The sequence below is a fragment of the Emys orbicularis genome, chromosome 14, assembly GCF_028017835.1.
Source record: "Emys orbicularis isolate rEmyOrb1 chromosome 14, rEmyOrb1.hap1, whole genome shotgun sequence".
NCBI classification, from domain to species: domain Eukaryota; kingdom Metazoa; phylum Chordata; order Testudines; family Emydidae; genus Emys; species Emys orbicularis.
Window position 1 is genome coordinate 38,548,113 of NC_088696.1, and position 13,431 is coordinate 38,561,543.

A 13,431-nucleotide genomic window follows, 5' to 3' on the forward strand; every position below is an offset into this window, starting at 1 on the left:
CAAGATTTAGTTTGCTTTCCCAAAATCTAGAGAGCCTGGCTCTGTCACAGTTAAATGTCAATCATTTAAAGGTTAATGGAAGGATCCCCCCTCAAGGCTTCACATTACTGTTGACAGGACGGTTCACAAGCCATTTTAGACAAACATTGCCAGATATTATTTACCAAGTTCAGACAGCACATCTAGTCCCATTCAAACATCAGGACGCACAGCATTCCTGTCCCAAAGAGCTCACAGTTTCAATCTGACAAGCACCCCATGACTCCTACTACCCAGGGTGGGAGTGGAGAAAGATCAAAACATCACTACAGGACACAAGTTGAAAATGAGTTTCCAGAGATGTAATCCAGCACCCCAACATCAGAGAGGGCAGGGCTGAAACCCAAATTTATGAGACACTGAATGAGACCCAAGACCTCCCCATGCCCTCCGATAAACCTAGCAAGATGTCCCCTTTCCTACACATTTCCAGCTCGAAAAAGACTAACGATCATCAACTGGACACTCACCTTGAGGATTTTCACAACCACTCTCTCGTTGTTGGTAATGTTTATGGCCTCAAAGACTTCGCTGTATTTTCCCCTGCCGAGTTTCCGAACCAGTTGGTAATCGTCCTGATTACTGTGGACAGCGAAAAGGAAAATAACTGACAGGCTACTGGGCTGGAATTCTCCTTCCTCCCTGCCCGATTAGCCCTTCGCATCCAAACCACTTGGAGACAGCTCTGTGCATTAAGTGATCTGCTTTCTGATGAGGGGGCAGGCTTGAAACAGCTACATTCTGCAAACCCATCCCCAAACTAGTCTCTCTAGGTTGAGAAAAGCCTTTAATCAAATAGCAGCACAGGTGCCCACAACCACCTCCTCTCTGTGTCACAACCCCACAGAGAAGAGGGGAGGGGGCACTGTGACACCCTCTCCCCTCCTTGAGCCTGCTCTCTCCACAGCCTTTAATATCCTTCTCAGGGAAGAAGAGAGACTCTGGCAGCTCTGAGATCTCCACCCACCCCTGGACATCTGCTCTCACGGAGAGTCTACAGCAAGGTTGTTTCTGGGGTGGGCTTCGCTGGCAGGTTCACAGTGCCATTATGAGGGGCAGTGCCAAGTCCCCTAATGCATATCCTTGGGGTTCACTCGGTACCACACTCCACCACCCCACAGTGAGATTTGAGCCATCTCCCACCTGAAGAGCTGGTCATGGAGGGGGGACAACTCCCATCCATCCACCCCTGGCCCTGCATCTGGCAGAGGGGTGAAGGCTCAGCATATCGGGCTCCCTCTTACCCCAGCTCTGGAGTGTGGGTGGCAGCAGCGGGGGTCTTCCTGAGACAGGATTTGGGGGAGGGCCCTGAATCGTGGGAAGGATCTCCAGCCTGCCCCCCTCACTCACCAGCTCCCCAGAGCCCCAGCCCGCCATCTGACCCCAGGCCCCCACCCAGCGTCTCAGCCCAACCCCCTCACTCCAGCCCCCCGTTTCCTAGCGGCCCAGCCCCCCCCCCCATTCCCCAGCCCCCCTGCTCCAGCCCAACCCCCTCACTCCAGTCCCCTGCGCCTCAGCCCAGCCCCTCCCCCGGCTCCAACCCGCCCCAGCCCCCCTCAGCCCAGCCCAGCCCCTCCCCCGGCTCCAACCCGCCCGCTGCCCGGCTCGGGGCCCGCTTTACCCCCAGCTCGGGACGTGCGCCTCGTAGTCCCAGTACTCGCGGCTCCTCAGGCTGTTCACCTCGGCGTAGACCCGGGCCCTGCTGCCGGCGGCCGGGCCGGGCATGGCGGGGGCGAGCGGCGGGGGCGGCTGCAGGAGGCGGCGGCGGAGGGGGCCGGCGGGGCTGCCGAGGCGGGGCACGGAGCGCAGGAGGGCGGCGGCGGGGGGCAGCAGAGCCAGGCCGGCCCAGGGGGGAGCGGGGCGGGGGGGCCGGTCCCGGCCCGGCGGGGGGGGCGGGGAGGGGGCGGGGCTGGCGGGCCGGGCTCCGGGTCCCGCGCGGTCTCTGCCCGAGGCCCGATCCCCAGCGGCGGCGGCGGCAGCCTGAGCCGGCCCCGAGCGCAGCGCAGCGAACCCGGAAAAGGGGCTGATCCGGCGGCCGCGGCCCAGCCAGCAAGAGAGTCCGCGGCGGAGACCGGCTGGGCGGGCGGGCGGGGCACAGCGACCCCTGCGGCCGGGGGGACTCACCGCAGCCGCTCGCGCTCTATTACTCCCAGGAGCCCCACCTACCCCTAGAGCCCCGCCCACTCCTAGAGCCTCTAACTCCGCCCCACGACCCCAGCTACCCCTAGAGCCCCGCCCACCCCTAGAGCCTCTAACTCCACCCCACGACCCCCACCTACCCCTAGAGCCCCGCCCACCCCTAGAGCCTCTAACTCCGCCCCACGACCCCCACCTACCCCTAGAGCCCTATAGCCCCGCCCACCCCTAGAGCCCCACCTACCCCTAGAACCCTCTAACCCCACCCCACGACCCCCAGCTACCCCTAGAGCCCTAGAGCCCTGCCCACCCCTAGAGCCCTCTAACCCTGCCCCATGACCCCCACCCCTAGAGCCCTCTAACCCCACCCTATGACCCCCACCCACTCCTAGAGCCCTCTAACCCCACCTACCCCTAGAGCCCCGCCCACCCCTAGAGCCTCTAACCCCGCCCCATGACCCCCACCTACCCCTAGAGCCCCGCCCACCCCTAGAGCCCCACCCACCTCTAGAGCCCTCTAACCCCACCTACCCCTAGAGCCCCACCCACCCCTAGAGTTCTCTAACCCCACCTACTCCTAGAGCCCTATAACCATGCCCCTAAATCCTAAATGAAGCCCCTAAATCCCCATGAACCCCAGTTTCCCCACCTATCCCTAAAGCCCTATAATCCCTTCGACCCCCAACCTCCTCTCCTACTCCTAGAGACCTGTAACCCTTCTCCAAACCCAAGTGGTATAATCCCTTTTACCCCAAAACCCTATAAATCTCCCACATCCCTGCTACACATAGAGCCCTATAATCCACAATCTTCACTGTCCTACGATTCCCCAAAGATCTACAACCCCCAGTCTCCACTACTAGCTTTCAAACACTAAAGCCCTATAACCCCTCACCTCCCTTCCTAATCCCTCTAGTCCTATAATCCCCTATTCTATTGCCCCAGACTCTGAACCTTACTGAGCCTCCACTTCATTCCAGCTCCATAACCCTGAAATCCAACATGTCCCTAGAACCCCCTACAAGCCAAAGGTCCCAGAGCCCTGCAACTCCCCATCCAACCAGGTCCCACCCCACATCTCAGAGCCTAAGAACTCCTTCCCAGTTCTTCAGTCCCCACAAAGTCTCCATCACACATCCTCCATCACCTACTCCTCCATCTCCATCCAACCTTACTGCTGCTTCTACACCATCACCTCCTACATACCCCACCACCATTTCAAGCTAAACACCATGGCACCTCTCACACCATCCCTAACATGCAGTGGTGGCTAAAAGACACAACGGAGCTCAAAATAAAGGGAACCATTTTAAACCTAGCCTGGCCTGGTCTCCTTTGAATCCTTTCTATAGCAGTTTAGAAGGGTACCCCCCCACACACACTCTTTTCTCCTAGATTACTGCAGTTATTACAGGGAATCCAGGTAATAAGTAGGGTTCTGTTGGTATTTTAAGCCAAAAAATTATGATCCGCTGATTCCCCTATGATGCCTCTCAGAGAAGAGGAAGTGAAGTTGGCTAATTAATACGTAGCAGTAAATGTTCTCTCTCTGGAACATACACAACACAATATCAGTAACTACTACCTTAACTCGTGGCTACCGCCCCCAAGTCCCTCTGCAGTAAATCAAACGCAGAGTTAAGATTGACCTGCAGTGCCATATCCTTCCAGAACATCTAATGCACCTACACTTAAACCTCTGAAAACTAGGAAATACAGCCTTGAGGTCTGCTATCTGAGATCAATCCCAAGTGGGTGATATAGACTTTAAAGTCAGAAGGGACCATTATGATCATCTTGTCCAACCTCCTGCACAATGCAGGCCACAGAATCTCACCCACCCACTCTTGTAACAAACCCCTAGCCTATGTCTGAGCCATTGAAGTCTTCAAATCATGGTTTAAAGACTTCAAGGTGCAGAGAATCCTCCAGCAAGTGACCCGTACCCCACGCTGCAGAGGAAGGCGAAAACCCCCAGGGCCTCTGCCAATCTGCCCTGGGGGAAAATTCCTTCCCAATCCCAAATACGGCGATCAGCTAAACCCTGAGCATGTGGGCAAGACTCACCAGCCAGACACCCAGGACAGAATTATCTGTAGTAACTCAGATCCCACCCCATCTAACATCCCATCACAGGCCACCGGGCATATTTACCGCTAATAGTCAAAGATCAATTAATTGCCAAAATTAGGCTATCCCATCATACCATCCCCTCCATAAACTTCTCAAGCTTAGTCTTGAAGCCAGATATATCTTTTGCCTCCACTATGCCCCTTGGAAGACTGTTCCAGAACTTCACTCCTCTGATATCAGTTGTGAGTGTGTGTGTGTGGGGGGGGGGGGATCAGAATGACAATTTGAGCCCCATTTGTGTGCAGAAAAACGTAACAGTAAAAGTCCCTTGACTTTTTGGGTGGAGGCTGAATTTTAGCAACTCCTTGCCAAATAACCTCAGATACGGAGCACTGACCCTACCTTAGATCCCCATGAGGCACAATAAATGTCAAGACAATCTCAGTAAGCATGTAGATTTTACAGCACTAGGAACAACCAGCCGTTAAACAGTAAGCCAGTCTCAACCTTAACTAAAGTGGTGCTACCATCCCACTATGGTAGCTGGGAGTACGCAGGGCAAAACGCACAGAGTCAATGCAGAGTGGTGCAAATTAGACCACCTTTCATTAGCTTACAATTCCTTTATGCTAGTTAATAGGGCTGGTCTAGTCTATGGAAATTTGCATAGGTACTGCTCCATAGATGTAGCTACTTTGAGGCAAACCCCTAATGTAGACACAATGCACTGGTGAAAACAGTGCTTGTGTTGGTGCGATTTACCCCAGTGATTCACTGAGATAAATTGCACTGGTGCATTCCCTGTCTTTCCCCAGTGCACTGCCCCAGCCCAGGGTGGGTTGGCTGTGGTATAGCTACACTGGTGCAAAACACTCCAGAGTAGACAGAGATTTAGACTCCTGAAGGCCTATTTACATCAGCTCTACCAATGTGTACCTGTGCCTAAGTGATTTCACTGGGAGCAGGACTGGGCTCCAATTCTGTGGAGTAAACACAACTGCAGCTACGTAAGGGCTAGATTCTAACACCCTTACCCACACGAGCAGTCCTACTACTTGTGGACCAAAGTACTACTCAAAAGGAGTAAAAGGGCCAGAATCTGGCCCTAAAATGGATGCAGATAGCTACATGGTGCCAGGGATAAACACCACACAGGCTTTCCGATAACCCTGGGTCAGACTGAGAACCTCTTACTCCCACTGGTGAGTAATTACTCACACAGTCCCAAGGACTTCACTGGGACTGTTTGAAAGAGTAAGTGCTCACCAGAGTCAACAAGGGCTCCACAGTCTGACCTCCTATGCCCATATCTCTAGTTCTGGCTGTTCTGCACGCTCTTCTTGGTAAGGTCTAACTTGCCTAAGTATCTTGTGAAAGTAAGAGGCCTCTCCCTTAACTGATGTAGTTTTCTCAAAGTCATGGGTTTCTATCAGGGCCGGCTCCAGGCACCAGCCCACCAAGCATGTGCTTGGGGCGGCGCCTGGAGGGGGGCGGCACAGCGGGGCCCCGGCTGGGCTCGCCGCCCTCCCCCCGGCGCTCCAGCCGGTCGGGGAGAGCGGGGCCCCGGCCGGGCTCTCCGCCCTGCTCCCGGCGCTCTGGCCGCCGGGGAGAGCGGAGAGCCCCAGCCGGGCTCTCCGCCCTCCCCCCGGTGCTCCGGCTGGTCGAGGATTGCGGGCCCGCGGCCGGGCTCGGCGCCCTCCCCTGCCGCGCTGGGGTGGGGGGGTGGGGCGGGTGGCTTTTTTGCCTAGGGCGGCAAAAAAGCCAGAGCCGGCCCTGGTTTCTATGACTTGTTTTCCTTGGTCTCCAGTGCAACACATTCCGCTTCTCCCTGGAACGTATACGTAAAATGTTGCTTTATGCTTAATCCAATTCCTTAGACCTTCAAATGAGTCAGTGAACTCTGTGTGAAAGAAGCATTTGTTTTATGTAAGACCTTGAGTCATTCACTCCAGGGAGCCTATACCATGCACTCTTGGTTTAAAAATGGGTAGACCCATTATTCTAGTGCCTAGAGCAAATCGGCTTTGCATTCTCTCTCTTTTTTTATTCTCCTTATCTTGACCCAAGAGTTATAAGTTGCCACCATTACTGGGCTATTTCTAGAGCTGCTCAGAAAATGGTGTTTTCTGTGAGCGTTTTTGAAAGAATTTTTTTTTAATGGGTTTTCCATTTGTGGGAAAAAAATTAAATTTTTGGAAAAAAAAAAAAAGTTTTCAGTTTTACATTGAAAACCAGGAACTTTCTAACACAACAATCTTTTTTTTTCTGTGAAAATTTCGTTTAGAAAAAAAGGCAATTAAAAAGAAAAAAGGTTTCAACAGAAAATTTTCATTCAACTCTAGTTATTTCTCATTTGACCTGGGAGCTCTTGTTATATACAACATCAGATAACATATTGATTAACGCCATCTCGGTCTGTAGGGTGACCAGATGTCCCGATTTTATAGGGACAGTCCCGATATTTGGGGCTTTTTCTTATATAGGCTCCTATTACCCACCACCCCCTGTCCCAATTTTGCACACTTGCTCTCTGGTCAGCCTATCAGTCTGCAGGAAGGGCCACACCCAGGGCCGGCTCTGGCTTTTTTGCTGCCCCAGGCAAAAAAGCCTCCCGCCGCCCCCACCCCCCCGGAGCGCCGGGGGGAGGGCGGCGAGCCCGGCCGGGGCTCCGCTCTCCCCGACCGGCCGGAGCGCCGGGGGGAGGGCGGCGAGCCCGCCGCGGCTCCGCTGGCGGCCGGAGCCCCGGGAGGAGGGCGGAGAGCCCGGCCGGGGCTCTGCTCTCCCCGGCGGCCGGAGCGCCGCGGGGAGGGCAGCGAGCCCAGTCGCGGCCCCGCTCTCCCCGGTGGCCAGAGCGCCGGGGGAGGGCGGCGAGCCCACTGCGGCTCCGCTCTCCCCGGCGGCCAGAGCCGGAGCGCCGCGCCGCCCCCCTCCAGGTGCCGCCCCAAGCACAAGCTTGGTGGGCTGGTGCCTGGAGCCGGCCCTGGCCACACCAGAGCTGGCCAGTGAAACCTCTAGCTGAATACCCTGTCTCTTATATTGGCTAGTACCAGCTGCTCCTGAGGAATGGGCAAGAACCACATAGTGGACAACTATGGAACAATCTGCTTATAAGGGAAAATTCTCCCTAACTCTCCTCAGTTAATGTTTGGCTTTTGCCCTGCAGCATGACAGTTTATACTTCTTTTAAAAATTATCCTAACATATCTATGCATGTTCTCTTATCCATACAAATGGTTCCTCTTTTTTTAATCTTCTTAAACTCTTGATTTCTATGATGTCCTGTGATGGTGAGTTCTGCTGGTTAAATAAGGGTATGTCTATACTCCGGCGGGTAGTGTTCGATGTATCGCGGATCGATTTATTGCGTCTCATCTGGACGTGATAATTCAATCCCCGAATCGACGCCCGTACTCCACCTCGGCAGGAGGAGTAAGCGGAGTCGACGGGGGAGCCGCAGCAGTCAACTCGCCGCCGTCAGGATGGCCAGGTAAGTCAAACTAAGATACTTCGACTTCAGCTACGCAAATAGCGTAGCTGAAGTTGCGTATCTTAGTTCGAACCCCCCCGCTAGTGTAGCCCAGGCCTAAGGTGAAAAGTATTTCTTTGTCTAGACCCACCATTCATTGGTTTGTCTACTTTACCTTGTCCCCTTACCATTCTTCTTCTCTCTAAACTAAGACTGACTGTGGATGTTCCCCTTGATTTTTATTTCTTTGACAAATTTGGGTTGCCTTCTCCTCCTTTCCCATCCATAGCCCTTTGCTCTCCAAGGGCTTCACTTCCATAGCTGCTCCATCTGGTGTTTCTGGTTTCTCTGTTTCCCTTTGATCTCCATGTGCCCCCTCTGTTAGGGTGGGGGGAAGCTGGTGCAGGAGTGGCTTTATGCTGAGAGCTCCCCCACCCTAGAAGAGAATTCTCCATTGGTCAGTAAGATCTTTAGCGGGGCATAGGAGGTGGATAAGAAATAAAAATCTGGCCAGTTCTTTGAACGTTGCTTTGCAGATGACTAGCGCCAATCATTGTGTGACAAAGCCCTTGCCCTCACTTAGGCAATGCTCCCACCGAAGTCAGTGAGAGGGAAAAGTGCTAAGGGTCCCATCCCCCATCATCAGGAGTTTTGCCTGAGCCAAGCTGTCAGCACTTGGCTCTCTGACTTTCATGTGCCTGTTTGTTTCCCCCATTCTTGGTGACTCATGCCAGGGAGTTGTTAAATCCAGCCTTCCCCCCTCCCCTCACTCTTTGGGGAGGGGGGGACGAACATGCGAGCGATGTCAAGAGCTTCTGAAAGGTTAAACTGTTGGTTATTTGGCAGCTTTTCCAGCCTCCAGCAGCTGGGTGAGGAGAGAGGCTGACTGAGCTGAAGTTTTATCCATTGATGAGGCTAATTTGCAGACACTTAAAACCAGCCCTTCTAAATACAGCCACTGTTTGCCGGAAGCTTCCCCGCTAAGACACCATGATTCTCATCTCAGACCGCATGAGGAAGCCCTTTCCTAGAATTCTTCTGGTGGAAGGAAGCGGTGTCAGGGCTGGGAGCTGGCTTTCAGTGACAGGCCTCTGTCGTCTGGATTTAGGCCCTGGAGCCCCTCTCAGCTGCTAGACATGGAGGAGAGACAGTAAAAATCAAAGGAATGGGGCAGAAATGCCCCAGAAGCAGTGGATAGAAGGAGGGGGGAGTACAGGCAGTGCTGCTTGTACCCTCCTCCCCAGGAAGGTCCCTTAGGGTGTGTCTACACTGCAGCTGGGAACCAGCCTCCCAGCCCCAGGAGAGGGACTCCCGCTGGCAGAGGTTGAGCGAGTGAGCTAGAGATAGCCGTGTGGATGTGGCAGCCCTGGGGGTTGAGTGGAGCTGCAGCCTGACATGCAATGTCCACACGGCTATTTTGAGCACTCTACTCGAGCCCGGCTAGCGGGGGTCTGGCTCCCTGGGCTGGGACGTTGGCTCCCCGCTGCAGTGTAGACATACCTTAGGCCAACAGGGCTCTGAGGAGGGGTATGTTGGAGGGTGAAGATGTGGAGCACTGCAGACAGTTTATGTGGTGGGCTCCCTTTAGATTAACCCAGGTGAGTGAAAGCAGGAGGGGTTATGGCCACTAGGAGCAGCATTAGCTCCGGCTCTGTGCTGTCCTTTCCCAGGGAAGGGCGAATACACTGCATGTGTGGCCAACAGCAGCACTGCTTCTCCGGGAGTGTGAGGGACCGCCGGGTTCCTGACTGCAGAACAGAGGGGCAGGCAGCCCATCAGTGGGACTGGAGCAAACCCATCTTTCTTTCCCCTGGAAGGGGCATGTCCATCAGGAACTCTGTCTAGTAGGCTTGCTTGGATGTATTCCCGGAGGTTTCATCACATGACTTAATCTTTAATTAAAGATTGATCTTTAGTTCCTGGAGGTTCCAGGACAATCCTGGAGGGTTAGTAACCCTACTGGGGAACCTCCTGCAGTGTCCTAGGATCTATGTCCAATCCTGCCTTTGGGCTTCATCACAAGAGGGGACAATATGGACTGGACAAAGGGAAATGGAAAGAAACAGAACAGAAAATAAAGGAGATATAGGGAGGAGGAGCTGGCAAATGGGGAAAGAAGACATATGGGGAGAGAGTCAGCTTGTTTGGGCATTTCTGTGCTTCCCTGGTGCATCTGTTTTTCAGCATTCGCAAATGCTAATTGGTACAAACTCCACCACGCTGATGCTTTCCGTGGGAACGTCTGTCCTCTTTGCCTTTGTCTGGGCCTGGAGATTATGTTTAGGAGCTTTACAAGCACCAAAGGATGGCGCCCTTCGTCCTCTACTCAGAAACTGCGGCTCTATTTTCATCGGCTGAAGAAAACAGAACTCCCTCGTGCTTTGCTTCAACCAGCCCCCAAAGACCAACCAAACCAGTGAAACAATGGTAAAGCCAGTGCAGGCCATTTGGGACCCGTTACCTAATGGCTGGGAGAGAGAGAGTGAACCTCCGGCTGTGTGCTGTGGTGTGTAAGGCCGTTATCATGTAGAGGGTCAAACTCACTGCTGGCACACAACTCCATTGATGCCAATGGAATTGAGCCTGCTTGTGCCAGGAACTGCCAATGGTGTGGGATCCGCTGAGAAAGGAGAGTCAGCCAGAGAACAGATGCAAGAGTAAGTGTCCATCCCTAGCTTCAGAGAGGAGCTGGGGAAAGGAATCAGTATCAGTCACAGCACAGCGATGGTCTTTTTTTAACCCACCAGCCCCTGGTTCCCAACTAACACACTGTTCTTTTACTGGTAGGGATTTTGGAGCAATGTTACGGTATTGTTAGTTACCTGGTATTACGGTGCTTTTGTTCCTGAATAGCCCTGATGCAAACTTACACTGCTGCTCTGTCACTGAACACCTGGGATGCATTCAGCCCTGCATAAAGGGACACAACTCCATTGAGCTCGAAAGAGCTGTGCCTGCTTATACCGGCATTGCATTTGACCCATGCTGATGCGGAGGAATCAATTCTATTTCTCTTCAGTTTGGTGTTTTACACCATGCCCATCAATGGTGTCCCACTGGTCAGATTTAAAGCTTTGTGCACCTCAAGAAGGAAAGGTGCAATAGTGGCTTTAAGTCAACTTTACTGCCTGCCAATCCTGGGGCTGTCCAAGCACCAATTCAGACCCTGATGGAAATTAGAGCAGCCACGGGGCTGCTCTATTTAATGCTGGCTACCCATCGAACCCACAGGGCCTTTCCAGCAATCAGATCATAGCGGCTCTCTGGCCCCACCCTCTTTCCCTGGAGACATCCCATATATTGGGAGTCACAAGGAGGGTGGTGTAGGAGCCTTTACAGTGGCTTTATGCTACCCAAGGATTTAAAGCTGCTTTGCACTGCTGGAGGGCCAAAAAGCAGCCATAGTGAAGCCTAGGCTCTGGCCCATACAGTACATCAAGTCCTGGAGTGCATTCCCTTACAGAGAAAATAGCGTGGAAAAGCACACAGTGGGCCTGATTCTCTTCTCACACAGGTGTAAGTCCAGCAGAACTCTAGTGCAGTCAGATGAGTTGGATAGTGTGAACCTGATGTGAGATCAGAATCAGGCCCATAGAGTCTTCTGGGATGAGAGCCGAGGCAACGTCGGAAATATTTCAAAAAAATACAAGAGACAGATGGAATCTACCACGCAAAATCCTGTAAAGCTTCCGCTTTATGAAATTGACTAGAGAACCAAATGAGACTTTATAATAACAGACGGCAGGGCCTACCTCGCCCCGATGTGGGACACAGCACTGAAGGGAAATGTCAGAGCTATCTACCACTTCAAGAGGCCTTCGCAAAGGAAAAGAAAAGTTGTCGAAGCCCTTGGAAATTCAGGATGAGATGATCAGGTGCTGTGTATGGTGGAATAAGAATCTGAGGGATACAGAAATGGATTATCTTTGCTTTTGATTAGAGAAAGGGAATCAGTGATTCCTACCAGGGTCAATTAGATTTCGTGATAGTGTATGAAAAGGGTTGATTCATACTACCATATGGTATAAAGTAGCTCTGTGATATTGGCATGTCTGAAGTCCTGCTCTTAGTATAGTATAGTAATAATCATAGAATATCAGGGTTGGAAGGGACCTCAGGAGGTCATCTAGTCCAACCCCCAGACAGATTTTTGCCCCAGATCCCTAAATGTCCTCCTCAAGGATTGAATTTACAACCCTGGGTTTAGCAGGCCAATGCTCAAACCACTGAGCTATCCCTCCCCCAGGGGTTAAAGTAACACTACCATATAGTATACAATACAGTGCATATGACACAGACAATTCTAGCTACTGGTGAACCCAAATCAAAATCCAGATCCAAACACCCTCAGTCCTTGAGAAGGTTTGGATCCAGGTCCGGCCCCAACTTCCCCAAATTCAGTTACATTCCTGCTTCTGACCAACACCAGAGCATGCCGATAATATTCCAAACAGTCACATTAGCAGACTGACACAGTTGTATGTTGCAGCACCATCAAGTTAACATTAGAGATAACTCACATCACCCCATGAATGGAAACAAATTATGCAGGTAAGTGTGTCTAGCTGCTATGGCTGCACGTGCAGATCGGGCAGTTGTACCTACAAATGACTAATTACGGTGACTTGCGTGCACAACCCCCTGACCTGTCTGTGCAAACAGAGTAACTAAGCAAACATGTTAGGCATGAAATTCCAAACCTTATTTCAAAATGAGGCTAAAACTGTCCAGCTTTTGGCTACTCTGCTATTTGGAAGTATGTACTTGTACCTATTAGTACAATACCAAGGGATTTTGGGGGACTCACAGAAATATAGGGCCAGCTCCTCATCTGGTGTAAATCAGCTAGGGTGACCAGATGTCCCGATTTTATAGGGACAGTTCCGATTTTTGGGTCTTTTTCTTATATAGGCTCCTATGACCCCCCCACCCCCGGTCCCGATTTTTCACATTTGCTGTCTGGTCACCCTAAAATCAGCATAGCTCCGTTGACTACACTAACATAAATCCCTGGGTCTGGATAAGACTCCTTGCCAAATCTTCCTTCAGTACCAATCTGACTTTCTCCTTTGAACATGCTCTGTTACTTTTTATTGAGAACCAAACTGGACCTTTTGCTTAGCTTGATGTTTGATCATCACCTCCCCACACCCCCAGTTTGTTCCCCCTGAAAGGTGGATACTTTAACCTCTACGAATTGACTTACTGTATATTCTAGTTCTTGATAATTTGGAGGCCCATATTGCACATGGTAACTTCAAGAAGGATCCTGAAGTAATTTTTAGTTAGCTAATGGTACAGGTAAATATATATATTAGTTATTAAGGTTGCCTGGCACTTCCCATTATAAGACCCTGTTTTGAGCTGCTTATAACTTCGCCAAACTTTAACCTTTTGGGCTAAAATTTTACATACTGGGTTCCGTCTCAGACTGATTGTTTTTGGTAAGTTCCAGCCAAAATGGTTCAGCCCCTTCTGAGAACAAGGCTAGGGGAAAAAATACACTTTTTGCCATTTAAAAAGTTTGGATGAACTTTTATTTTAAACATGCTAGCATCCCCTTCAGAACATTAAGGTTACAAAGCACCCAAAGGTTAGGAAATGCCAAAATTACCCAAAGGTTAGGAAATGCCAACCTTGTTTCAGCTCCCTGGGCATACGCACTAGGAGACAATCTTTAATTACATGATCACATACTATTTTTCCACAGGACCCCT

At 51.8% G+C, this 13,431-nt stretch overlaps 1 protein-coding gene across 2 annotated transcripts in view; it reads right to left on the minus strand.

Moving 5' to 3' along the window:
* Positions 1 to 1,764, minus strand: part of CSNK2A2 (casein kinase 2 alpha 2) — a 43,109-nt gene extending 41,345 nt beyond the window's left edge. For both annotated transcript variants that reach the window (XR_010561896.1, XM_065416465.1), the window contains exons 1-2: positions 1,661 to 1,764; positions 510 to 621 (exon numbers count right to left, since the gene is read on the minus strand). Coding sequence is in view for 1 of the 2 variants with exons in the window: in XM_065416465.1 (XP_065272537.1) it covers positions 510 to 621; positions 1,661 to 1,764 (216 nt within the window). In the remaining variant the exon portion in view is untranslated. The remainder of the gene's footprint in view (positions 1 to 509; positions 622 to 1,660) is intronic.
* Between the last annotated feature and the right edge of the window lie 11,667 nt (positions 1,765 to 13,431).